Raw genomic sequence first — 21,232 nt, 5'->3', positions numbered from 1 at the left:
AAATCTGTCTGAAACAGTACAAAACAACTCTTGTTTCACGTCACCACAAATTCTTTTCGTAGGCCAGAGCCTGATTCAGGATATCCATGCTATAGGCCAGAGCCGTATATAGCGCTCGCCTCGCTCCTCCATGCAGCGCTCGCGCGTCACATTACCTGCTTTTAATTAACTAAACCAAGTCAGGTTCCTGCCTCATAAATTATGAATATTACTTCATCTTCATCAATAATTCCTCTAATGTCACGGTATGAGAAAATACTATTTATAGGAACTACCGTTTTTTCAATTTTTAATCTAATTAGCTTGATTCATCCAGATTCCCTGGCCGACATTGAGAAATCCTGGCAGCACGAGCAACAGAATACATAAGGTTAGATGCCAATTTCAAGTCTTCGACGTTTGTGAAAATTTCCCTGTACAAAACAGTATCAAGTGTAAACAACTTTTCATCTTTCTCATTAATATTTAATTTCACCTTAGTGATGCTTCAGCCTTTGTTGCAGCACCAACCATCTTCTCTGCTGCAACTTGAGACTGGTCTTCAATTAAAGCAAACTGTGCTTTAAACGTTTCCTCGATTTTTTGTCTGCCACTTTCTGTTAACTGTGCTGTCACTGACAATAAGTCATTTTGAAGACGAGCTACTTCAGACTCAGCCGCAACAGCTCGTTTCTATAATGTAAAGATAACTCCAACTAAACCAACTCGATCCCTTGGAATCAAATTCTACCATACTGTAGTGAGCTGAAGGTTCTTCTCAACCATCTGTACCATGTTTTCTAGCGCTGCAGTTTCCTCAGCTTCTTTTTTCTGTAGTGTTTCAACTCTTTTCGACAATTTTGCTGACCTACAAAACATAACACAAATTACTGGAACCAAGTGACGATATAAACAAATTGAAGATACAAAATAGACAAAGATGAACACAGCCCTAACACAGATAGACAGATAGACAGAGAGATGCACAGACAGACAGACAGATAAATAAATAGACAAAATTACAAATGATACCCTTCTATCTAACAACAAACTAACAACAAGGCAGTGCCATAATAATAGTTGGATCAATGTATAATACATGGATGACAAAGTCATCTTATTTCTTTCTCGACATACAGTAATAGTAACATACTACCATATAGATTACAGAACCTCTGTTTCTCTCTGGCAAGCTGCTCCTTCAACTTTTCAATTTGCTGAGACAGTTCTGTATTCTCTGCTCTCAGCTATAAGCACATGCACATAAACTACATGTTCTGTAAGAAACAGAAATTAACAATACAATACCTTTTTTACTTCGGCCATCTCTGATTCATTCTCCAATCCAAGCTGCAATTCCATTCCGTTCAGAGTCAAGAACGTTTGTCTGTCAGTGCTATGTATGTCCTCCTCATCACTGCCAAAGCTATCACTATCTCTACGTGGTCCTTCTTGCTGTTTAGTCACAAGTGGATTTTGGTGACCAACTGGAATGTGAAGCAATGATGGTCTGGATTCTTCAGTGTCACTTTCAGATGTTGAATCAAATATACCTTTTTGATTCTAAATACGTGTACACCAGTAATACAGATACATGATAAAGGATATACCAGGAGTGATGATCAGAAAACCTGCGATTTAGCCTGTTGACTTTGCACATGATTCATCTTGCTCTCACGTTTGACAAAAGAAGAGAAAGAAAATGGATTGTTTTCCTTTTTCCCCTTCAGTGGTGGTGCTGCACGAAGAAAAACTGTTGTCTTATGCATTGGCATTAGTCAAGATACAAGACAGACAGACAGACATGTGAATAAGACAGACTAACAGACAAACAAAGACACAAACAAACAGAGAGACAGACGAACGGGAACGGGACAAGACAAAGAAACAGACAAACTGAATCAACAACGGCTAGACACCAGAATCACATCCAAACTATACCATAAATAGGTCCCATAAATGATTTAACCTTCAGTTTCAACCTCAGGAAAAGGTGTATTTGCTGTTTCGAGGTTCGAACTTGCAGCCACAGCACTTGATGAACGCCTGCTGTTACCTCTAGAGCTTGAGCTCTTCTGTCCCACAGAAAAAACATCGGCATCCTCGTTACCTTTTTTCTTAACAAAAGCTTTAAATGAAAAAGGATTGCTTTCTTTCGTTGGCCGTTCCTCGTCTTCGTCCATCCTCAGTCCAGATCACGTGATAGATATGCTTGATGTCCCGTACCTTGCGCCATGGAAGACGAGTTGTGTTTATCCTCTTCAACCTCAGGTGTTTTGACTGAATGGAGGGTAGCCCAAGGGCAGAGGGTTACGAAAGGAACGCCTTTATGCCGCTACAAGATTGGAGACCAAATCAAGGAACTGAAGAGCCCGTACGTTGGGCATGTCGTTGACGTCCTGGTGAACGAAGAGACTGATGTTGAAGCCAATGTACCAGTCGTAAGACTGCAGAGTGGATGCGACCACTCTGTTGTTGCCTTCGACATGTGCGCTCACTGTGGTGCAAATTTGAGAAAGTGAGTGTACAGTACGTGTAGTAAACTTTCATCGTGATCACGTGATCGTCAGTCTCAGGTTTTTGCTAATAATTAGTCTGAAGTTTCTGCTTTTGCACTGTTGCTTTAGAATAAACAAATCGCTGACACGCCCCTGTTCTCTACAGTTTTGTTTGTACTGTTTTTAGTGTTAGTTTTTCAAACTGACTTTAGCCTTGATATAAACCGATTGCAAAACTAAACGGTTTGCAAATGGTCTAAACCGTTTGCGAATTCGCATTTGGTTAGACCGTTTCCAAATCGGTTAGACCATATACGAACACTAGATAACCCGATCGAGGATCTGAACCAATTCGTGAATGGTCTAGACCATTTGCAAATTGGTTAGCACCCCTACAGTTTTAATAATACACAACAATAGCTAATATTGTTAAACTTTGAATGTCAAAGTAGCATCAGTTAAAAAAATTAGAAAAAATTTGATGAAGATGCCACTGGTGCCAAAAGTTTGTCAAGTATCATATAACTCAACAACGATTGCTGATGGAGGAACAAATTAAGAAGATTCTGCATTCCCAGTATTATGTAACAATTGTCTCCAGAGCCAATGACAACATGATTGACACTGACTGGTCAAATGACTGTTGTCCAACACGCTGAAGGCAGAATCAGAAGGTTTATGATAGCTTTACAAAACCAAGTCATCTAGCTAGATAGCCACTAGATCTCACACTGCATTGTAAATTTGGTGGAAATCAATATCCTACAGTCTGTAGAAAATGCAATTGAATGCAGAATATTTCCTTTACATATACCATGAAATCTTTGCCCATACGTCTGATTAATTTGAATACTTTTTGATGCACTATAGTGGGCTATATAGGAAAATGCAACTAACTTAACCTACATTTGACTATCATTTTCTGCACGAATTGCCCATTTGTATACAAAGTATTTGTATGCGTCAGGTAGCGCTCTAAACTAGCAATTGAATGCAGAATATTTCCTTTATATATGGCATGAATCTTTGCCCAATCATCTTATCAAGTTGACTGCTTTGTAACGCACTATATCTAAACAAACTAAAAGAAACCTTCTCCAAATTTACATAGGTCCAAAGTAGAGCAATCAAGGTGACAATAGTTGACCAAACTATAGGTGTGACATTTGAGATGGTAATTGCTAGAAGGAGATTACGAACTTGTCCTCCATACAAGAGACAACTCCCAGGTACGGATCGATCCAGGTATATATGGTGCAATTGGCAAAAGTCTGAATCTTTGAGAATTAAACAGTTGCGAAAACTGTTTTCTATAATAATAAACAAGCAAACTTACAAAAAAATTTTGTAAACCAAACGAATAGAAAACCATTTACGACAGCCAAATCATTCGGGTTCCCGATATCTGAAATATTCGCAAATGGCTTAAACCATTCGCAAATGGTTTACCTTCCTAAACCATTTGAGACCGGTCTGCATTATATGGTCTAACCAATTCAGAAACGGTCTAACCAAATGCAAATTTGCAAACGGTTTAGACCATTTGCGAACGGTTTAGTTTCGCAATCGGTTTATATCAGCCTTACTTGTGTGTTTCAGACATTCAGGCAAGGCTGATTTGTTGGAATCGAACACTACTGCTCATTTTGCTGTAGTCCACACTGTTCCACAGCTGAAAGTGAGTAAAACGGAAGCAAGACAGATTGCTGGTCGTGATGAAGGGAGGTTGCTCCAACAGAGAAAGCTAGTTCTTATTGTAGACCTTGACCAAACACTTATACACACAACAGTTGATCCATCAGTTGAACCAGGACTCAAGGATGTTTACGGTTTTCAGTTACCTGGTTATCCTCACTTTTATCACTGCAGACTGAGGCCTGGTGCAAAGGACTTTGTGAGTAATATCTCAGCAAAATATGAAATGCATGTATTTACAATGGGAGGGAGAGAATATGCTCATACTGTGGCTGGAATTCTGGATCCAGACGAGAAACTGTTTGGCCGGAGAGTGTTATCGAGAGATGAGCTTGTGGATCAAAATCTGAAGGCGTCAAATTTGAGGTTGGCCTTTGTTGTTGATGCCACTGCTATTTAATAATACATGTTACATGTTATATGTGTGTAGGGCATTGTTTCCTATTGATGACTCTATGCTTGTAATTATTGATGACAGGGAAGACGTCTGGGCATCCATACCAAACCTTATCCTGGTTAAACCATATCGTTTCTTCAAGGATGTCGGTGATATTCATTCTCCATCTGGTAAGTCTTCCGAGTCAGAAGAAGCATGTAGTCAAGGTAATACCAATAAAAGTCAAGGAATGACAGGTGAAGTGACAGACAAAGAAATAAAGGAAAAGTCTCAAGAACCAGATTTGGGGAAGTCCACAAAACAGACTAAAACAGAGATACATCAGAAATGTGCATCAGAAAACACGGGAAACAACGATGCAGAGAAAGCTGTAGTGAAAGATAAGCAAGATGATGATGATAAGTCATCTCATTCTTCATTGTCTCGTTCTTCATCTAATGAGTCTGTGTCTTCGTCATCTGATTCTGCTCTACAGAAAGATGAATTACAACGCCAAATGACAGAGACAGATGACAAGAATAAACAAGTTGAACAGGTTATTGTCAAGAGTACAGGAACTGACGATGCTGCCTATACAGGGAATGTTAGTGTACATAGTCCAGGTAGACGGACATCTCATGTACTCAGTAAGGCCATGTTAGCTTTAGAGGAGAGTGACAACGATAACTACTTGCTGTATCTTGGTCAAATTCTCAATCACATTCATGCATCATTCTATGAACAGTTTGATCAGATGAGTGATGGCTCACCTTATCCTGATCTGCGTGAAATAATAACCCACATGAAGAGGAATGTTCTTCGTGGAGCCAGCATAGTTTTCAGTAGTGTGTTTCCAACAAACATCACTCGACCAGAAGAGCAACTAATATGGCAGACAGCCACGGCATTAGGAGCAGTTGTGAGTACAACTCTTGTGCTAAATGATCACTCAACAGGTAACCCACCAAAAAAGAAGAAAACGGAACAGGTAGTGACTACTCATGTTGTTGCTGCTAAGAGAGACACCCACAAGGCATATCAGGCACAGAAAATGCGTGGTATCTATTTGGTTAGTCCTGACTGGCTGTGGTGTTGTGCTGAGCGTTGGGAATGGGTCGATGAAAAACTGTTTCCTGTTGATGACCTTCCAGTGGCTGTTGACTTAGACGACGAAAGACTGGCTCGACCAGCAAAGAGAGAGAAAGATAGAACAGAGGAAAACGGTGTGGGTTCAATGAAACGTATTGAAAGGCTCTTCAGTGATGAAGAGTTTGCTGAAATGGATCGAGAAGTTAACGAGGCACTGGGAAGTGATGACTCGTCTAATGAAGATGATGAACCCAAGGACAGGGCAGGTATTGTACATAGTGACAGTGATTCAAATTCACTGTCTTTCAAGATGCCTGGCTCTTTTTCACCAGATGATGAGAGTGGAGATAGTAGCTGCAATGACGAGAGTGGACAGAGCAGCAGTGAAGACCAGATGGCAGCATTACTTGATGAAGAAATAGCTCATTTCTGATTCAACAATTATAAATACTTATATAATTACTGTACAAATAGAAATTGACCTAATTTTCTTTTGGCTGAACCTGTGTTGTCTGTCTGTGCCCCAACTTTCTATTAATGTCAATCAGAATTAAACGGAAGGCCTGCGCCCTGTGCTTTGGAGGTCTCAGCACCTCCTCCGTCTCATCCACCTCAAATTTTTCTTCTTCATTCGACTGCTCGAAGTTCCTCGGCCGTGTACCTCTGCGTTTCTCCGACGATTCGCTACTATCCGTTTCCATCTCCCTGACGTCCTGCATGCAAGTACCGTGGTAGAAAAAAACGACGAGTTAGGGTTTTACGTTACACATATGATAGGCTAATATTAACGTAACGGAAGTGACCTCCGACGATCTCTTCTGTTTCAACTCAGGAGAATATCTAGAAGCGGGAAGTCTTCTTCTAAAACGTGCTAAATCAAAAAAACCATCATGTGTTGGAAAACGCGAATAATTGCAACAAAAAACTCAAACCAGTACGCGCTGGTCGATGACCTGCGTAGGTAGAAACTGTTACTGGCGCCACAGTCCCAATTTTTCGCGGTATAAATACGTAACTACATGTCGCACAGCGTTTACACGCCACAGGAATCTAGATTGAAAGAGAAGATGAGTGATCGATAACAAATTTCGCAACTAGATTGTCTACATCTCTAGAAATGACAAAATAAACGCAAAAGTTGGCATAAAAATCAACGCCACGTACACAGCTGGCACATTTTGGACACTTCTTCACGCGAACCACCGATGACATGACAAAAACTGTTAGAGACAGACGCATGCGCATTACGTATTCGCTCATTATGGGATCCTGGTGGCCAGTGTTGTCGTTTCTTCTTTTCTTCGCCGCATTTGCTGTCTCGAGCAATGTTGTCGATTTAGATAAAGGCAATTTTGACGAGGTAAGGCGTGCAAGCACTAGGCAAGTGTCGACTAGCGACGAAGCGTGACGAACAAATTCCTTTTTACTTTCCAGGTGATTACTGGAGATAAACACGCGTTTGTAGAGTTCTACGCACCGTGTAAGTTTTCGTTCATGTCGTCTTTGTTCGTGTAGCTACAGTACTGTACTTTCTTGACCAATAACTGGCGGCCACGTGGATGGAGGGGGAGGAGAAAGAGAACAATATTTAAAGCCTTTTGTTAATTAATTAATGAAGGTTCTCGATGATGTTTAATTCTTGACGAAATATTGGCATTCTACAAGCTGTATGGATTTCAAGGCAAACATGACATCTGTAGCGTTTATTTGCAAATGGAGTGGATTGTGGAATTTGGCCTTAAGAGTTAAGGAGGCAAGCTGTGTCTGGACTCTCTGAGCTATGCTATTAGATCACTTTACATAGAACAAATAAAAGTAGCTTTATCGTATAGTCTGCTAATCTGTTTTGATGGGCTTTCATGCTGTGATTTGAATCAATGTCCTTGAGCAAATCTTACAAGAATATGTGTAAATGCGAGCAGTAACTAGTAGGAATTTGATTTGCTCAATAACTTTATTTTGCTCATTTTTATACAAGCCCTACTGGAGTATAGTAATATTTTTTAATTTAATGACTTTGCGATGAATTGTTAGGGTGTGGACACTGCAAGCAGTTTGCTTCTGCATATGAGGAAGTTGGAGATGCATTCAGCAATGTTGATGACGTGACCATTGCGAAGGTAGACGCAGACTCCGAGAAGGATTTGGCATCTAGATTTGGTGTTACTGGATACCCCACATTGAAATTCTTTCCAAAAGGCAGCACAGAGCCAGAAGAGTAGGTTTGTTAATGTGTTCTTAATTTGTACACAGTGAGAGTGGTACATGTACAGTAGATGACTAATACACTGACAAGAGAAGTTACACTAATGGCGACAACAAAATTCGTGTATGAAAATAAACATTAATTAAATAAACAGACAGACAGATGAATTATCAGATTATCAATCAACAGAAACACGGACCCTACGTTCACTTACTATCGACCAAAGTGAAGTTAGATGGCGATTTTATGTCGCTAGAGATTGATTTTCTTGTGTGTTGTAGTTACAGTGGTGGCAGAAGTGCTGACGATGTGATTAACTTTATCAATAGCAAAGCAGGTCAGTGATTGCGACCAGCTTTAGTCAATTAGCTTAGTTATACTTGGAGGTGATTTACTTGCAGGCACCAGAGCAAAGATCAAGAAGGCAGCATCAGCTGTTGTTGATCTTGATCCTAGCAATTTTGACAAAATTGTTAAGGATGAATCAAACGATGTGCTTGTTGAGTTTTATGCACCCTGTAAGTCATAATTATCACAGCACGTTCTCAAATTCTGTTATGCACTAAAACACAAATTGTGTCATTTAGGGTGTGGTCACTGCAAGGCTCTTACTCCAAAGTATGAGAAAGTCGGTGCAGCATATAAGAATGAACCAAATGTATGACGTGTACATCATTCATGTGTCTGTTTAAGTTACAATGAATGCTTGCTACTGCTGATCGTTGTTGCAGTGTGTGGTGGCAAGACTCGATGCAGATGGCCACAGAAGCATTGGGGAAAAGTGAGATTACTTGAAATTTATTTGCTAGTAATAGCTTTACTAAGCATCAGGCTTATAGGTATGGTGTTAGTGGCTTTCCTACCATCAAATTCTTTCCTAAAGACAACAAGGATGGCGAAGAGGTTTGTGCTTTCACTTGTCTTGTGTATGCCATTTTGTGATTAGTGCACTTTGTAGTATAACGGTGACCGAGAGGAAAAGGACTTTGTTGAGTTTTTGAATAAAAAGTGTGGCACACACAGACTCATTAGTGGAGCACTGGACTCTTCTGTGAGAAAGATTGTTGCTATGGAATTAAGGCTGTGTTTGATAAACACTCTGTAGGCTGGACTAGTTGAAGAACTGAATGAATTAGCCAAAAAGTTTATGGCTGAGGAGGTCTCCAATCAAAAGAATTTATGAAGAATTGAGATGTGTAGTAATGGTTGCGGTTTTTCGTTAGAACAATCGAGATTCAATCATGGAACAGGCTTCAGCTGTAGCTGATGGACATGCCAGCAAACAGTAACGAGACAGAAGTTTATCATGGACAGCAGTTTACTATGGCTATTACTCATTTCTGTCTGTTAGAGATGCAACTTACTATGTGAAAGTTATGAAGAAAATTCAGGAGAAGGGCACTGAATTTGTCACCAGTGAAGTGTCTCGAATCGAGCGTCTTCTTGGTGTGTATTGGCAAATGTGTATTTAGGTTATGCAACTGGCTTAGGTGACTTACTGTATTGCTCTAGGTGGGTCAGTGAGTGCCAACAAAGCTGATGAATTTACAAAAAGGAAAAACGTTCTCAATCAATTTTCTGTTTAGAAATTGTTGTGATGAATTTGTTGTGAGGAGACATTTCTGTGCTTATTGTGTTAACATTGTGTTGCTTTCCATTGCTGAAATTGTGGAAGGTTTGCTTGTTTAGAAGACAGCTCCTAGTACAGCAACTTTGTTATACGTGTGGTCATTGTGTTGCTTGTTTTTGCTGCAATTCACGAATGTGGTATTAAAAGTTAGCTGCATGGATCACAAGAATGCAGAGAGTAGTCAGTACCAATAATCTGTGGTCACTGTACCCATAATATATATCTCAGACAGTGTTTTCATGCTGTTGTTTTATGATGCAACATTGATGGATTGATGGTTGATTGATAAGTACCAAGGTAGCTAGATATACTAATAGTGTGAAAGTTAGGGAAGTGAAGGCAAGGCATGCTGACCTGTCATATCGTTTGCTATTCGCAATTGGTGTACACAGGTGGATTGACTTCTTATGTTATGATTTGGTAGGATTGGGTATCAGCACATGTATTTTATTCAAATCATTGGGAAAGTAACATGTACATAAATAGACTACATCACTATCTCATTCTATGTTAACAGTACAGTAGTAGAATCAATGAGGAATATCAAATAGAATACCTCTAGTCAACGTTAACAGCAGTTATTGTTACCCTTCAGTGCCAGGCCATAACAGATATGCTGTGAATAGAACACAGAGTATAAGATTGATCAATGTCTTCTACACAAAACCAAAGACAGACTTGTGAGTTGTGAAGATATCCCTGTGTCTGCTGCTGCAAGTTAAATATGATATTAGAATAACGATAGCTGGAAAATGATGATCTACTAAGTGCTCACTAGATGGTTGCTGGAACAGGTCGTGGTATTTTATGTCTTTTGTCAATGCCTGGCTCTTGACGAAGACAATACTGCAAGTACAACAAGAGAATTTAGCAGCTTGTACAAGTGTGTGTGTGTGTGTGTGTGTGTGTGTGTGTGTGTGTGTGTGTGTGTGTGTGTGTGTGTGTGTGCCTGCTTCAAACATGTCTCAACCATTTTATTCACATGCCTCTATCTTTCACATGTTTGTGATCTGTTTCTTTCTGGTCTATCTATCTAACTACAAAGATGAATGCTATTGTCTTACTTTCCATGAGCTGGTAACTGCTGGAGAAAATCGACGCAGGACGTAGCCATTGAATTGCGGCGTGGCTATACAGATGTACATGCAATACTTGCAAGGAAACTAAAAGTTCAATATTAATATGTTTACCATTCTGATTATTTCCTAGAGAACTTGGAGCTGTCAGGTAGCTTTGCCAATTAAATGGTGGAATTCTAAACATTTTTAAAGTTATAATCATGACTACTCAAATATCGGAAGGTCGTACTCGTCTAGAAGGGGGATTTTGTCTCGTAGAGATTTGCCGGTATCGGTGATATCCTATGTACAGTAGAACAAACAATAAATGCCACCGCAACACGTGACGTCACGTGCAGCATCGCTATGGCTTCAACGTCACCACTGTAAACGAACGAGCAGAGCATGCAACAACAACAACAACACACCTCATGCACTACTCTGGTCGATCAATGCATGCACGTCTGTCACAGACTGCTAGGCCGTGCTATAAACACAGATGTAAACGACCTGGCAGCATAGCTTGTCTGCACCACTGGCTGCTGTTGTTACCTTCGCAGCTTCCATCTCCTCTGTAAACGGTCGTGATTATGACGAATCCAGTCGAATAAACAAGTATATGTGTAAGATACCATGCGAGCATAACGTTGTCGTCCTGCTGTGTTCATCACACATTCGGCAGGCAGCATCGTCCATGTCCATACGGCGAAATGTTGGAAGTCGAGGATTGTAGATGCCGGTTTTGATGCCAGCTAACTTGTAACGAGCGTAGAAACTAGAAGAGGAGATAGATCTGTCCATTTGTATGGTGGTTGCAGCTCCAGGACAACTTTATTAGATGAGTGATCACGTGCATGCAGTTGCGTGTGAATAATGAGTGTTACGCATAGTTGTAGTAGGTGAGGTGGCGCACACGCACACACACACACACACACACACACACACACACACACACACACACACACACACACACACACACACACACACACACACACGATTTCCATAGATACTCGTTATAGATTTATTGGAAAAGCTTTACTTGTTTAATTAAATTTAATTAATTAATTACATAATGTTACTGCTGTTACTAGAACATACGTATCATACACAACAATAGATAATAAATGTGTTTGATTAAAACCAATTAAATTAAATTTATAATTTATATGTTTTTATTTGAGCATCTGCAGTCTAGATATCTAATGAAATTTTTACTCTTCCGAAGGTCAGCCTCGGACACGCAGACCCACTTGCGTTGCAGCTGAATACACCCACATAGATCTATACATTCGCATGTGACAGCCCACATTCCATGATGGCTGGCTCAGTCGTAGGTTGGTGTTTTGCTTTTCTTTGTGCATATTTCGTGTGTCTGATTGCCGCTACGATAGTTCCCAGGAACTTTCGTCTGCTCGAAGAGTTAGAGGAAGGCCAGAAGGGAAGTGGGGATGGAACGATTAGTTGGGGCTTGGAGAACGACGACGACATGACGATGACTAGTTGGACAGGAATGATTATCGGGCCTCCACGGGTACGAAACGTGAAAACGAGAGATGTGTAAGCGGGCTCCCTTTTGGGTGTTCGTGTTTTCGGGTCATAGAGATCACGTAATATTTGTTATCTCTTCATCAACCGTTTTGTTTATCATGTTATGTGAATGAGTAATTAGTTACTGGCGTGGAAGATAACATGCAGAAAGTGTCGATGCTGTATTTGATGGTGCCTTGCATTTTGAAGTTCAGAGTAAAATTTAGTCTAAACCCATATTTTTATTGTTATGTTTGTCCAAGGTACGGTCAGTGAAGGGTGTTGATGTGGGGACTAGTTGACTGTATTTGCTGACAACATTAGTAATGGCAGTAGTAGGAGTATTTTTATGCATTTAGTTGGAAGTGTTGGCAACGATATGGACATGATTACAGGCATTTCTCTGTGATTCCAACGTGCAAACATTAAAAGGCTATAAGATGTTCCTGTGTGTTTAATTAAGTGTTTGTTGATGTTTTAGTGTGTTTTCGAAGGTCGTATCTACAGCTTGAAACTACAATGTGGGGCAAATTATCCAGTTGAGCCACCAATAGTTCGATTTCAGACTCGGATTAATATGAACGGTGTCCATGCTAGTAGTGGTCAGGTGAGCCATATCTTGCAGACAGCAGTCAGAAATGCATACGAATGGTTATAAACTACAGGTTGACAAGAGGGCTATTCCTGTTTTAGCAAGATGGCAGAGAAACTACACAATAAAAACTATTCTAACAGAATTGCGGAGGTAAAGCACTTCATTTATGTGTAATTGTCGGTGATGTATCTCTGTTTCTTCGTATTCAGGCTAATGACAGCGAAAGAGAATGCAAAGCTAGCACAGCCTCCAGAGGGTTCATTGTATTCTTGATAGACTTGTGGTTGCAGACTTGGGTTACTTTTGGATTTGCGTGTGAATAGTATACGTTGTGCACGCTTCTCTGATAGAGTCCTTTTGCACAGTACAACTAGGTCTGTAGCACATGCATACGAATATATAACATCCGGGACTTCGTTGTGGGTCGTTGCCTGATACCAACGACGCCTTGACCTCGCCATCCGTCATGGCAAGTCGGCTGAAGCAGGTGTTTGCATTACCGCATCGAACGGACGTTATGCTAAATGAGCAGGTAGAATGTTAAGAGATTTCTAAGTTGGCTACAATCTAGACTCTAGGTTTTTGTCTAGTTTTGTCTCGTTCAAGATGCGCAAACAAATCTGGAGAAAGCATTGGGTTTATTGAAGAGTGCAGAGACAGAGGTATTTGCTTCCCTGCGTTGGTGTTATGCGCTCGTGGAATTGTGATCGTTCGTGTGCTTTTGGGCGCGACTTTTGTTTGCAGGAAGATGCTGCTAGTCGTTTGGCTAGCGTTCAGGCACTTCGGAGCAGGACTGATGAGCTGATTGTAATGTTACAGTTGTTGGTTAAAATTCGTACTGAGCTTGCTCACTGCATGAGAGATGTAGAGAAGGCGAGGAAAGAAGGACGAGACGTACGTCGCTGTAAACATGCAATCACGTAGCAACATATTGTGTACACGCACGGAATGGAATGCCAGTTAATGTTTGTGATTTTAATTAAGGAATGAAAATTGAATACATATCGTATGCATTGCGAATTCAATAAATCAATTTAATGGATAAATTGTGCGATTGCATATACATGTTGCGTATGGATCTGATACTAAGAGGGCATGTAGCTATCAATGTATTTGAGAATCAATGAGATGTGTTTTGGTATGTGGTTAGGTTGCGAGTCTTGGAAAGCGTGTTAGGTGGCTTGAGGATCGGCTTGAAAAACTATTGTTGTCAAGGAGGAAAATGCGTCGAACTAGACCTACTAGGCAAACTATGGAGGTCAGGGTTTTCATGTTTATACATACACGTGTGGTTTGTGCATTTACAAACTTTCTGCAATCTTTGTGCAGACTAGAAGAGAGCCTAGAAGAGAGCCTTTTCTTAGCAGTTTGCAATCAAACGACATGGTGCCTGACATTACTGTTGTTCCTCCTGATGGATCTGCAGAAGCATCATTAACTGTAGGAAATAGTAGTTTTGATGGACAAATGTTACATCGACCAATTCAGGAGCATATTAATGGGAGACTATCTACACTTGAAGAAGCTTTGGCAAGTCCACAGGCTGGCTTCTTGTCTTCTGGAGAATTAGAACAGTCTGCTTCAACTATTGGATCTGAAGTGACTGTGGAAAGTAGTTCTGTTGCTGAATCAGATGATGAAACACAGTCAGAATCAGAAAGCGTTTACAGTGAAGAAGGTAGCTCTGTTTTAGAAGAATCAGATTATGCTTCTGAAATTGTTCAAAGTAATGTGGAAATGAAGGCAGAGGCTAGTAGGAATGAGTTGGAAGATACGTCTCTGATAGACCACAAACATGAATCAATTATTAGTCTTACTGTTAGCGATAAATCTGAGGAACAGGAGGTTGATGAAGATTTTAAAAGAGAGAGTGATGATGAATTAGGTGATTTGGCATTAATAAGTCAGGCATGGTCTGCTCGAACAGACACACTTCCAGTCACCCACAAGGCGTTATCTAACTATGGAGCTCTTCTTACTGCCAGAGTGTCTAAATCTGGTCGATCACCACACTTTCTGTACCAAAACACTGAAATTAAGTCAGAGACATCTACTCAACCTTTACCAGAGCCACATGTCCATTCTCCACCTCGATCGTTGAGACGACCTCCTAATATTCACACTCAGTATGAATTTATTGAAGGGTATGGTGTCGATGATCCTTTGTCATGGCATCGCCTTGGTCTTGCAGTGGAATCAAGCTTTGTACCTTCTCGTAAGTCATTTAGTGTGTTAAGTATACAATATATATGTATAAACGATGAAGTTTGTTGTTGGTTTTTAGGCACTAAGCGCACACCAATACCTTGGAGGGCTCGAACCGTCCATTCAGTCTTGGGTAGCTCTGAAACGAATGAAAAGATGGAACTTGAGGTGAATGGTATCTATGTAGCAACTGGGTTAATTTTCTGGAATGTTGTATACAATGTACTATACTTGTATTTCATGAATGATGTGTGTGTGCACGCATGCTCACACACACACACCACGCCACACCACACCACACCACGCCACATCACACCACATCACACCACACAACACTATGCCACACCACGCCACACTACACCACGCCACACCACACCATGCCACGCCACACCACACCATGCCACACCACACCATGCCACGCCACACCACATCATGCCACGCCACACCACACCATGCCACGCCACACCATGCCACGCCACGCCATGCCACGCCACGCCACGCCATGCCACGCCACGCCACACCATGCCACGCCACGCCACACCATGCCACGCCACGCCACACCATGCCACGCCACACCATGCCACGCCACGCCACACCATGCCACGCCACACCACACCATGCCACGCCACACCACACCATGCCACGCCACACCACACCATGCCACACCACACACACACCACACCACGCCACATCACACCACATCACACCACACAACACTATGCCACACCACGCCACACTACACCACGCCACACCACACCATGCCACGCCACACCACACCATGCCACGCCACACCACACCATGCCACGCCACACCACACCATGCCACGCCACACCACACCATGCCACACCACACACACACCACACCACACCACACCACACCACGCCACATCACACCACATCACACCACACACCACATCACACCACACAACACTATGCCACACCACGCCACACCACACCATGCCACGCCACACCACACCATGCCACGCCACACCACACCATGCCACGCCACACCACACCATGCCACGCCACGCCACACCACACCACACCATGCCACGCCACACCACACCATGCCACGCCACACCACACCATGCCACGCCACACCACACCATGCCACGTCACACCACACCATGCCATGCCATGCCATGCCACACCACGCCACACCACACCACACCACGTTACGCTACACCACGCCACACCACACCACGCCACACCACACCACGCCACATCACACCACGCCACGCCACATTACACCACACTATGCTATGCCACGCCACACCACGCCACGCCACATCATGCCACGCCATGCCATACCATGCCACATTACACCACACCACACTACACCACACCACACCACGCCACACCACACCACGCCATGCTACACCATGCCACGCCATGCTACACCATGCCATGCTACACCATGCCACGCCACGTCACATTATGCCATCCTACACCACATTGACTGGATTTATGATTTATATTGTGTGCATGGTTGAAATGTCAGTCACATTTGAACAGCGTTGTCATTTTTGTTTTCTAATCTTTCCTATGTGTGTAGCATTCAGGATTTGAGTCGCTTTGTCGTAAGATTAACCAAACGTTTACATTTATTGAATCAACTGCTGATGATCTGGCTGGTCACAGGATGCCTGAAATACGCAAGAGTATGTATGTTGTATGAAACCAGCTTAGATAGATAATTAATGCAGCAACGTACTGTATTATAATGAATGTGTCTTTTAGGATCAAAGTCTCGATCTACTACACCTAGCAGATGCAACTCAGCAAAGGTGTTGTTTTCATACAGTACAGTACAACCGCTATTTCTATTTCTACTGGTTGTTTGTGATGAACAGCATGGTAGACAAGGTTCCTTTTCAGTATTAAATTCAGTCCAAGCCTCAGTTTATTTGGCCATTCCAGAATTGGAGATACCGAATGGTGGGGAATCATCTCAGATGGTTGTTTTGGTTGGTTTCTGACTTAATTAAATTATTATTGTGAATGAATATATTGCCTTTGATAACATTATTTAGGATAGAAGCAGACGGTACCCTTTAGATCCAACGAATTGGACAGAGGGCAGCTCTCCAACAGACACTTGTGTGAAGAGAGTTGCAGTTCAGTCTAGACAATCTGATAGTACAGTAGACAGACAGACAGTTAGAGAACGAAGAAGCAGGTGAGTAATGCGGTTGATCAACTAGTCTTGTGTGTGTGTGTGTGTGTGTGTGTGTGTGTGTGTGTGTGTGTGTGTGTGTGTGTGTGTGTGCATTTGATTTTATCTTAGTAGTCGCCCAGGCATTTGGAAGGCAACAGCAAAAGGCCTCTCTTTTGGTAGCAGATTATATTATTGAAATATCGCAAACTTACATTATAATTATTTGTTAATAACATTTGAATGTACAGCTACAAAGTTTCAGCGTGGCACTCGTCAAAGACACTCAGATAGATTTGGACAGAAAGCGAAGAGCATTGAAGTAACTAGCTTGCTTAGACTTGTGCAAGGCATTTTGTATTAAGACGTGAATTTGATGTTGCATATTTAGTATCTTCTAAATCATCAGCTTCAGTCGCCCATTGCTGCAGACAGACGTACAGCTGCAAAGGTTTTTTAAAATTAATCAACTGTACTTTATGCATTGTAGATATAGTTGTAAGCATTTGTGGTACTGCTGCTTGTTGTAGGCACTTGGTTTGTTATTCTGGAAGGATAGAGCTACTGTGAATGGGTTGAAAGACAGAGTAAGCTTGTTGTTGATATGAGGCAATTAGTTTACTAATAAATTATTAAATTGTTTCATCAAGGTTATAAATGATAGCGATGAGTTGGTGCAGATGGAAGCTTCACGATCAATGTTATTACTTGGTTTGTACACACTTGCAACTCAATTATTCTCAAGTAAATGTCGTTTGATGAATATTTCAGGAGTGTGGAAAGACTGTGCCATTAAAGTAATTTTATCAGCTCTTAGAAGAGGGACTAACGAGTTGCGAAAGGAACTTCTAACTGCAATTGCAAGTTCTGAAAATGTTAAACTTGTTGACAAGGTAAGATGTTGCAATAAGCATTGTATCATTTTAAGATGTAGCTAATTTAGATGTGTGTTGGTATAGACAAAGGTACCATCATTTTCTGAGCTTATTTCAACAGTAAAGACTCTTCTGGCGGACAAAGAATTAGAGTTGTCTGCAGCAATTTGTTTGGGAGAAATGTGTGTGTATGATGATAAAGCAAAGAAGGTTCTTTTGGGAAAACTCGATGATTCCAGCTATAGAGAGAGAGGCTTGGTATTGGAATATCTGGACTAAGCCATTTCAGTTCTTGTAGTTTCAGTCTTCCCATATTGCAGAGTTTAACTGTTCTCATAAGACAAATGAATTGTTGTGATGATTGTGTGATTGAGTCACTTCTTCTACAACTAAAAGGATCTTTTAGTTCAAAGGTCAACACTTGACATGACATGTCAGTGATGGACAAATGTGGTGATAATATCATTCTGTTTGAAGGATCGAATAGGTGCTGCTTCACTAATTGGACAACTAAATCTACAAAGAGTGTCTCGCCATTTGTCAATTGAACTTATTAGGTTGCTAGAAACAAAGTTGTGGGATGATCCTGTTAAGGTAAGCTAAGCTTGTGTTACAGTCTTGTAGCCAGCCAGTTCCATCTTCCTGCTCTGTCAATGTACATGGATACATTATGCAGATAAATTTTTGATGTACTCTGCAATGTACGTACACTGCATTGTAAATGGGAGTGTGCTTTGTTAATTAATTTCAGACTGTAAGACAAGCTGCTGCTGCTGCATTGAAGAATATTGGGAAGTGTGATGAAAAAAGAAAGCAAATTATCAAGTAAACTTGCTGTTAACTGAGTTCACGTTTTGTGTTTGTTACTCACTGTAAGCTGTTCTTTCTGTTTTAGACGACTTGAAGACCCAGATGATCACATTCGAGCCCATGCAACAACTTCACTGGTAATTTTTTCTTCACGCTTAATGCAAATTGATTTCATGAGCAATGCATTTGATATTGCTAGGGAACATTAGGTGTTAAAGATATGCAGCAGTTGCGTCTGCTTTTGGACCTTATTGAACTTGATCCCAGTGTTTACGTCCGCATTCAGGTTGCTATGTTGACCATATTTACATAATTTTCTTCTTCTTTTAAACAATTGCAAAACAGGCTGTACGAGCTGTTGCAGCGCAAGGTATCATTAATTCTAGAGTTTTACGAGTACTGAGAGACAGAGAGAAAGGCGAAGGTCCCTTATCGAGGTAACTTTTGTATTTCAATTGAGAGTGCTCAACTGTCAACTGTACTGATTGATATACGTGTATCATGCATGATACAGAGAAGCATCTAAGGCAATAAAACACCTAAAACAAGTAAGTTTTATGCAGTCATTGTCTTCGCTTCAAGTGATTGACCATTGCTGGGTGTACTGTTGATTCTGTTATATGTAGTTACTTGATGGAAAGTGCAACTGGAATGAAACAGACATGGAAGTATCTTGAAATATGCTGCTGCTGCTGCTGTGGGAATTTTGTAAATTTTGCACATTGATTTATTTTATTAACAGAAATGAACTGTTGTTATTATTTGCATTGATAGTGTAAATTTTGCACATTGATTAGTATTAACAGAAATGAAATGTTGTTATTATTTGCACTGATAGTATTTGAAACTAAATGAATACAGACAATATGTTGTAATTAATTATTAGCTTCAAGAGTCTTAGATCTCTCAAATTTGAGACAAGTTTTAAATTTCTCCAAAATAAAGTGATTAATTAATTAAACCATTCCTTCTGGACCAATACCAAGTCTTCTCTGCAAAAGTCTTGTCGCTTTCATTTCTTTGTCAGATCTTGCCCAAGCTACTGCTGGGCATTCGGTTACATAACATTGAGGAAGTTGCCATGGGTTATATGATTGTTTTTTGTTTATTGCGATAGTTTTTGTTGGACTGACTGACTTTGCAACTGGCTGACTTTGTGCCTGTTCCCTTTGTGACCGTCGTTTTGCTATTAGCAATGTAGCTGGCTCAGTGTGCGGAATCCTGAATCTCACGGCACGAGCTTGCGCTTGATTAGGTGAAACTGCAGGTTTGGGCTCTGCTCTTGCCTGGCAAGTTGACGTGGAATTGCTTTTCAGTTGTGTTGTCTAGATAATAAACATTACTATTAATTTAATACTCAAAAAATTTACACGTGCTCATGTTGTGTTTACACCAGCTTGTTTCTTGGTGTCAACGGATGCGGTAGGTATTTGATTTCTCGAAATATCAGGAGTTGTGTTACGAAGAACTCTGTAGGACGTACACACAAAAATATCACGGACGAGGCAACGTTCATGCATTAGCCATATTACTAACCTGATGAAGTCTGCTGTCGATGTTGTTGCTAGTTCAGTATCTGAGAATGCTCTGTGAATGAGCGGAGGCTCGGTAGGCAGGGACTGCTTCAGCTTCTTTAGAGGTGATGACGACTGGTAATCCCATCTGGAAAAAGCACATGGACTATTACGACTGCTCTCGTGCCTCTGATCCGTCATTCCTGCTCGCCAGTGCCGATCCCGTTGCAGCTGTGCTTCCAGATACTCGACGGTCGCCTGCAATCTTGAGTGTTGCAGTTCTTGCTCGTTGGTTGGAGCGTTATCCACAACGTAACACTTGTTGTAAACACCAACTGCAGGCTCCTACTCAGAGTCGAAGCACATACAAGGCAGCCGCATTCACCACCACACAACTCTTTACCTCTAGTTCTTCTCTGTCTTGCACTGCTTCGATTTCTCTTTGCATCTGGGTAACGACGTGAGTGCTAAGCGGTGGCTGCACGCCTGGTAAAGAACTAGCAGTTAGATGAATTCGTCAGACTTAACGGGATCACGACTATTGGCGCTTGCCGCAATGATAAGTCCATTCGTGTTGGCGGCTAGCCGTTCGCGTCGCAATTCTGGCCAAATCGTGTGCACACCTGACGCGAAGCTTACCTGCTATGTTCGACACGTGCCGCATTGCCATTTCGTCTCCTTGCCACGCCCTTATGACATAAACGAGAGAACAGACGATATTTTTGCTACACTCAGCCTATCATAACTGCAGTTTACAGCAAAACTGTCTCACTCTTTGACAAGAACGAGCACACAGCGTAACTGGCTGCGCGCCAACTCTGTTTCTGCTTTTCTCAGTTGCACTTCTTCTCGCAGCTTCTGCACGGTGACGTCTTGTTCGGATAAACCACTCACCTTCCGGTGGACGCTCATTGCACGCTGCTTTAGACTGCTACTCGATGTTGAGTCTGCATGTGTATGTGTGGTATTGTTTTCAGTTGTTACGAAGAGCCGCCCTAATAGGCGGTGTCAAACACACGGG

General features: G+C 41.5%; 8 protein-coding genes across 12 annotated transcripts; 4 read left to right on the top strand and 4 right to left on the bottom strand.

Moving 5' to 3' along the window:
* Nucleotides 1-181: 181 nt before the first annotated feature.
* On the bottom strand, nt 182-2,196 carry LOC134178069 (endosome-associated-trafficking regulator 1-like). The gene is made up of 7 exons (XM_062644856.1): nt 1,949-2,196; nt 1,611-1,717; nt 1,288-1,542; nt 1,153-1,226; nt 736-847; nt 476-672; nt 182-413 (listed from the first exon to the last, which is right to left on the bottom strand). Exons 1-7 carry the CDS (start codon nt 2,160-2,162, stop codon nt 299-301), a joined length of 1,074 nt encoding a protein of 357 aa, XP_062500840.1. The 5' UTR covers nt 2,163-2,196; the 3' UTR covers nt 182-298.
* On the top strand, nt 2,179-6,139 carry LOC134178067 (RNA polymerase II subunit A C-terminal domain phosphatase-like). 2 transcript variants are annotated; one of them, XM_062644854.1, is made up of 4 exons: nt 2,179-2,497; nt 4,077-4,538; nt 4,603-5,903; nt 5,970-6,139. In XM_062644854.1, the coding sequence occupies exons 1-4, from the start codon at nt 2,214-2,216 to the stop codon at nt 6,068-6,070; spliced, it is 2,148 nt and encodes a 715-aa protein (XP_062500838.1). In that variant the 5' UTR covers nt 2,179-2,213; the 3' UTR covers nt 6,071-6,139. The 2 variants fall into 2 exon arrangements, with proteins under 2 accessions (XP_062500838.1, XP_062500836.1); XM_062644852.1 differs by having other exon boundaries at nt 2,183-2,497; nt 4,603-6,139.
* On the bottom strand, nt 6,120-6,897 carry LOC134178071 (UPF0547 protein C16orf87 homolog). 2 transcript variants are annotated; one of them, XM_062644858.1, is made up of 4 exons: nt 6,802-6,897; nt 6,570-6,687; nt 6,441-6,508; nt 6,120-6,350 (listed from the first exon to the last, which is right to left on the bottom strand). In XM_062644858.1, the coding sequence occupies exons 1-4, from the start codon at nt 6,895-6,897 to the stop codon at nt 6,120-6,122; spliced, it is 513 nt and encodes a 170-aa protein (XP_062500842.1). The 2 variants fall into 2 exon arrangements, with proteins under 2 accessions (XP_062500842.1, XP_062500843.1); XM_062644859.1 differs by having other exon boundaries at nt 6,591-6,687.
* On the top strand, nt 6,868-9,570 carry LOC134178068 (uncharacterized). The gene is made up of 13 exons (XM_062644855.1): nt 6,868-6,997; nt 7,072-7,117; nt 7,672-7,855; nt 8,125-8,180; nt 8,245-8,361; nt 8,431-8,501; nt 8,575-8,624; nt 8,683-8,746; nt 8,802-8,894; nt 8,949-9,002; nt 9,067-9,128; nt 9,195-9,289; nt 9,356-9,570. The coding sequence occupies exons 1-13, from the start codon at nt 6,875-6,877 to the stop codon at nt 9,427-9,429; spliced, it is 1,089 nt and encodes a 362-aa protein (XP_062500839.1). The 5' UTR covers nt 6,868-6,874; the 3' UTR covers nt 9,430-9,570.
* Nucleotides 9,571-9,899: 329 nt separating this feature from the next.
* Nucleotides 9,900-11,357, bottom strand: LOC134178936 (sperm microtubule inner protein 8-like). Of its 2 annotated transcripts, none has more exons than XM_062645849.1 (8): nt 11,164-11,357; nt 11,042-11,103; nt 10,782-10,834; nt 10,664-10,728; nt 10,538-10,602; nt 10,249-10,319; nt 10,152-10,184; nt 9,900-10,089 (listed from the first exon to the last, which is right to left on the bottom strand). In XM_062645849.1, exons 1-8 carry the CDS (start codon nt 11,330-11,332, stop codon nt 10,065-10,067), a joined length of 543 nt encoding a protein of 180 aa, XP_062501833.1. In that variant the 5' UTR covers nt 11,333-11,357; the 3' UTR covers nt 9,900-10,064. The 2 variants fall into 2 exon arrangements, with proteins under 2 accessions (XP_062501833.1, XP_062501834.1); XM_062645850.1 differs by having other exon boundaries at nt 11,084-11,103.
* A 432-nt stretch (nt 11,358-11,789) lies between these two features.
* LOC134178072 (ubiquitin-conjugating enzyme E2 variant 2-like) lies at nt 11,790-13,065 on the top strand. The gene is made up of 5 exons (XM_062644860.1): nt 11,790-11,865; nt 11,923-12,062; nt 12,540-12,665; nt 12,724-12,803; nt 12,863-13,065. Exons 1-5 carry the CDS (start codon nt 11,844-11,846, stop codon nt 12,924-12,926), a joined length of 432 nt encoding a protein of 143 aa, XP_062500844.1. The 5' UTR covers nt 11,790-11,843; the 3' UTR covers nt 12,927-13,065.
* Nucleotides 13,066-13,101: 36 nt separating this feature from the next.
* Nucleotides 13,102-19,576, top strand: LOC134178066 (uncharacterized). Of its 2 annotated transcripts, XM_062644851.1 has the most exons (25): nt 13,102-13,185; nt 13,244-13,315; nt 13,398-13,547; nt 13,804-13,911; nt 13,983-14,868; nt 14,938-15,026; nt 16,413-16,518; nt 16,598-16,644; nt 16,711-16,824; nt 16,891-17,036; nt 17,145-17,191; nt 17,264-17,334; nt 17,404-17,463; nt 17,543-17,599; nt 17,663-17,723; nt 17,784-17,905; nt 17,972-18,145; nt 18,208-18,300; nt 18,365-18,481; nt 18,639-18,712; nt 18,783-18,834; nt 18,897-18,983; nt 19,043-19,134; nt 19,212-19,245; nt 19,324-19,576. In XM_062644851.1, the coding sequence occupies exons 1-25, from the start codon at nt 13,120-13,122 to the stop codon at nt 19,372-19,374; spliced, it is 2,976 nt and encodes a 991-aa protein (XP_062500835.1). In that variant the 5' UTR covers nt 13,102-13,119; the 3' UTR covers nt 19,375-19,576. The 2 variants fall into 2 exon arrangements, with proteins under 2 accessions (XP_062500835.1, XP_062500834.1); XM_062644850.1 differs by having other exon boundaries at nt 16,598-16,824.
* On the bottom strand, nt 19,555-21,181 carry LOC134178070 (uncharacterized). The gene is made up of 6 exons (XM_062644857.1): nt 20,984-21,181; nt 20,851-20,900; nt 20,615-20,697; nt 20,234-20,556; nt 20,089-20,167; nt 19,555-20,022 (listed from the first exon to the last, which is right to left on the bottom strand). Exons 1-6 carry the CDS (start codon nt 21,121-21,123, stop codon nt 19,654-19,656), a joined length of 1,044 nt encoding a protein of 347 aa, XP_062500841.1. The 5' UTR covers nt 21,124-21,181; the 3' UTR covers nt 19,555-19,653.
* Nucleotides 21,182-21,232: the final 51 nt, after the last annotated feature.

Source organism: Corticium candelabrum, chromosome 4, assembly GCF_963422355.1.
Source record: "Corticium candelabrum chromosome 4, ooCorCand1.1, whole genome shotgun sequence".
Taxonomy (NCBI): Eukaryota; Metazoa; Porifera; class Homoscleromorpha; order Homosclerophorida; family Plakinidae; genus Corticium; species Corticium candelabrum.
The sequence above is the reverse complement of the archived record's forward strand: the minus strand, read 5'-3'. Positions and strand labels throughout refer to the sequence as shown.

Coding starts and splice junctions, on each gene's coding strand:
- LOC134178066 (XM_062644850.1), top strand. CDS start 13,120: ATGGCAAGTCGGCTGAAGCAGGTGTTTGCATTACCGCATCGAACGGAC. Junction 13,912..13,982: donor CTACTAGGCAAACTATGGAG/GTCAGGGTTTTC, acceptor ATCTTTGTGCAG/ACTAGAAGAGAGCCTAGAAG. Junction 17,335..17,403: donor AGAAAGCGAAGAGCATTGAA/GTAACTAGCTTG, acceptor TTGCATATTTAG/TATCTTCTAAATCATCAGCT.
- LOC134178069 (XM_062644856.1), bottom strand. CDS start 2,162: ATGGACGAAGACGAGGAACGGCCAACGAAAGAAAGCAATCCTTTTTCA. Junction 673..735: donor AGAACCTTCAGCTCACTACA/GTATGGTAGAAT, acceptor TTTACATTATAG/AAACGAGCTGTTGCGGCTGA. Junction 414..475: donor AAGGCTGAAGCATCACTAAG/GTGAAATTAAAT, acceptor TGTTTTGTACAG/GGAAATTTTCACAAACGTCG.
- LOC134178072 (XM_062644860.1), top strand. CDS start 11,844: ATGATGGCTGGCTCAGTCGTAG. Junction 11,866..11,922: donor GATGGCTGGCTCAGTCGTAG/GTTGGTGTTTTG, acceptor CCGCTACGATAG/TTCCCAGGAACTTTCGTCTG. Junction 12,063..12,539: donor TGATTATCGGGCCTCCACGG/GTACGAAACGTG, acceptor TTGATGTTTTAG/TGTGTTTTCGAAGGTCGTAT.
- LOC134178936 (XM_062645849.1), bottom strand. CDS start 11,332: ATGGACAGATCTATCTCCTCTTCTAGTTTCTACGCTCGTTACAAGTTA. Junction 11,104..11,163: donor GACAACGTTATGCTCGCATG/GTATCTTACACA, acceptor GACCGTTTACAG/AGGAGATGGAAGCTGCGAAG. Junction 10,729..10,781: donor AAAATCCCCCTTCTAGACGA/GTACGACCTTCC, acceptor AAAAATGTTTAG/AATTCCACCATTTAATTGGC.
- LOC134178067 (XM_062644852.1), top strand. CDS start 2,214: ATGGAAGACGAGTTGTGTTTATCCTCTTCAACCTCAGGTGTTTTGACT. Junction 2,498..4,076: donor TGTGGTGCAAATTTGAGAAA/GTGAGTGTACAG, acceptor TGTGTGTTTCAG/ACATTCAGGCAAGGCTGATT. Junction 4,539..4,602: donor CTGAAGGCGTCAAATTTGAG/GTTGGCCTTTGT, acceptor ATATGTGTGTAG/GGCATTGTTTCCTATTGATG.
- LOC134178071 (XM_062644858.1), bottom strand. CDS start 6,897: ATGAGCGAATACGTAATGCGCATGCGTCTGTCTCTAACAGTTTTTGTC. Junction 6,688..6,801: donor GTCCAAAATGTGCCAGCTGT/GTACGTGGCGTT, acceptor CTTTCAATCTAG/ATTCCTGTGGCGTGTAAACG. Junction 6,509..6,569: donor TCATCGACCAGCGCGTACTG/GTTTGAGTTTTT, acceptor TTTTTGATTTAG/CACGTTTTAGAAGAAGACTT.
- LOC134178068 (XM_062644855.1), top strand. CDS start 6,875: ATGCGCATTACGTATTCGCTCATTATGGGATCCTGGTGGCCAGTGTTG. Junction 8,502..8,574: donor CATATAAGAATGAACCAAAT/GTATGACGTGTA, acceptor TCGTTGTTGCAG/TGTGTGGTGGCAAGACTCGA. Junction 9,290..9,355: donor TCGAATCGAGCGTCTTCTTG/GTGTGTATTGGC, acceptor GTATTGCTCTAG/GTGGGTCAGTGAGTGCCAAC.
- LOC134178070 (XM_062644857.1), bottom strand. CDS start 21,123: ATGAGCGTCCACCGGAAGGTGAGTGGTTTATCCGAACAAGACGTCACC. Junction 20,698..20,850: donor GCACGTGTCGAACATAGCAG/GTAAGCTTCGCG, acceptor GTTCTTTACCAG/GCGTGCAGCCACCGCTTAGC. Junction 20,023..20,088: donor ACACCAAGAAACAAGCTGGT/GTAAACACAACA, acceptor TTTATTATCTAG/ACAACACAACTGAAAAGCAA.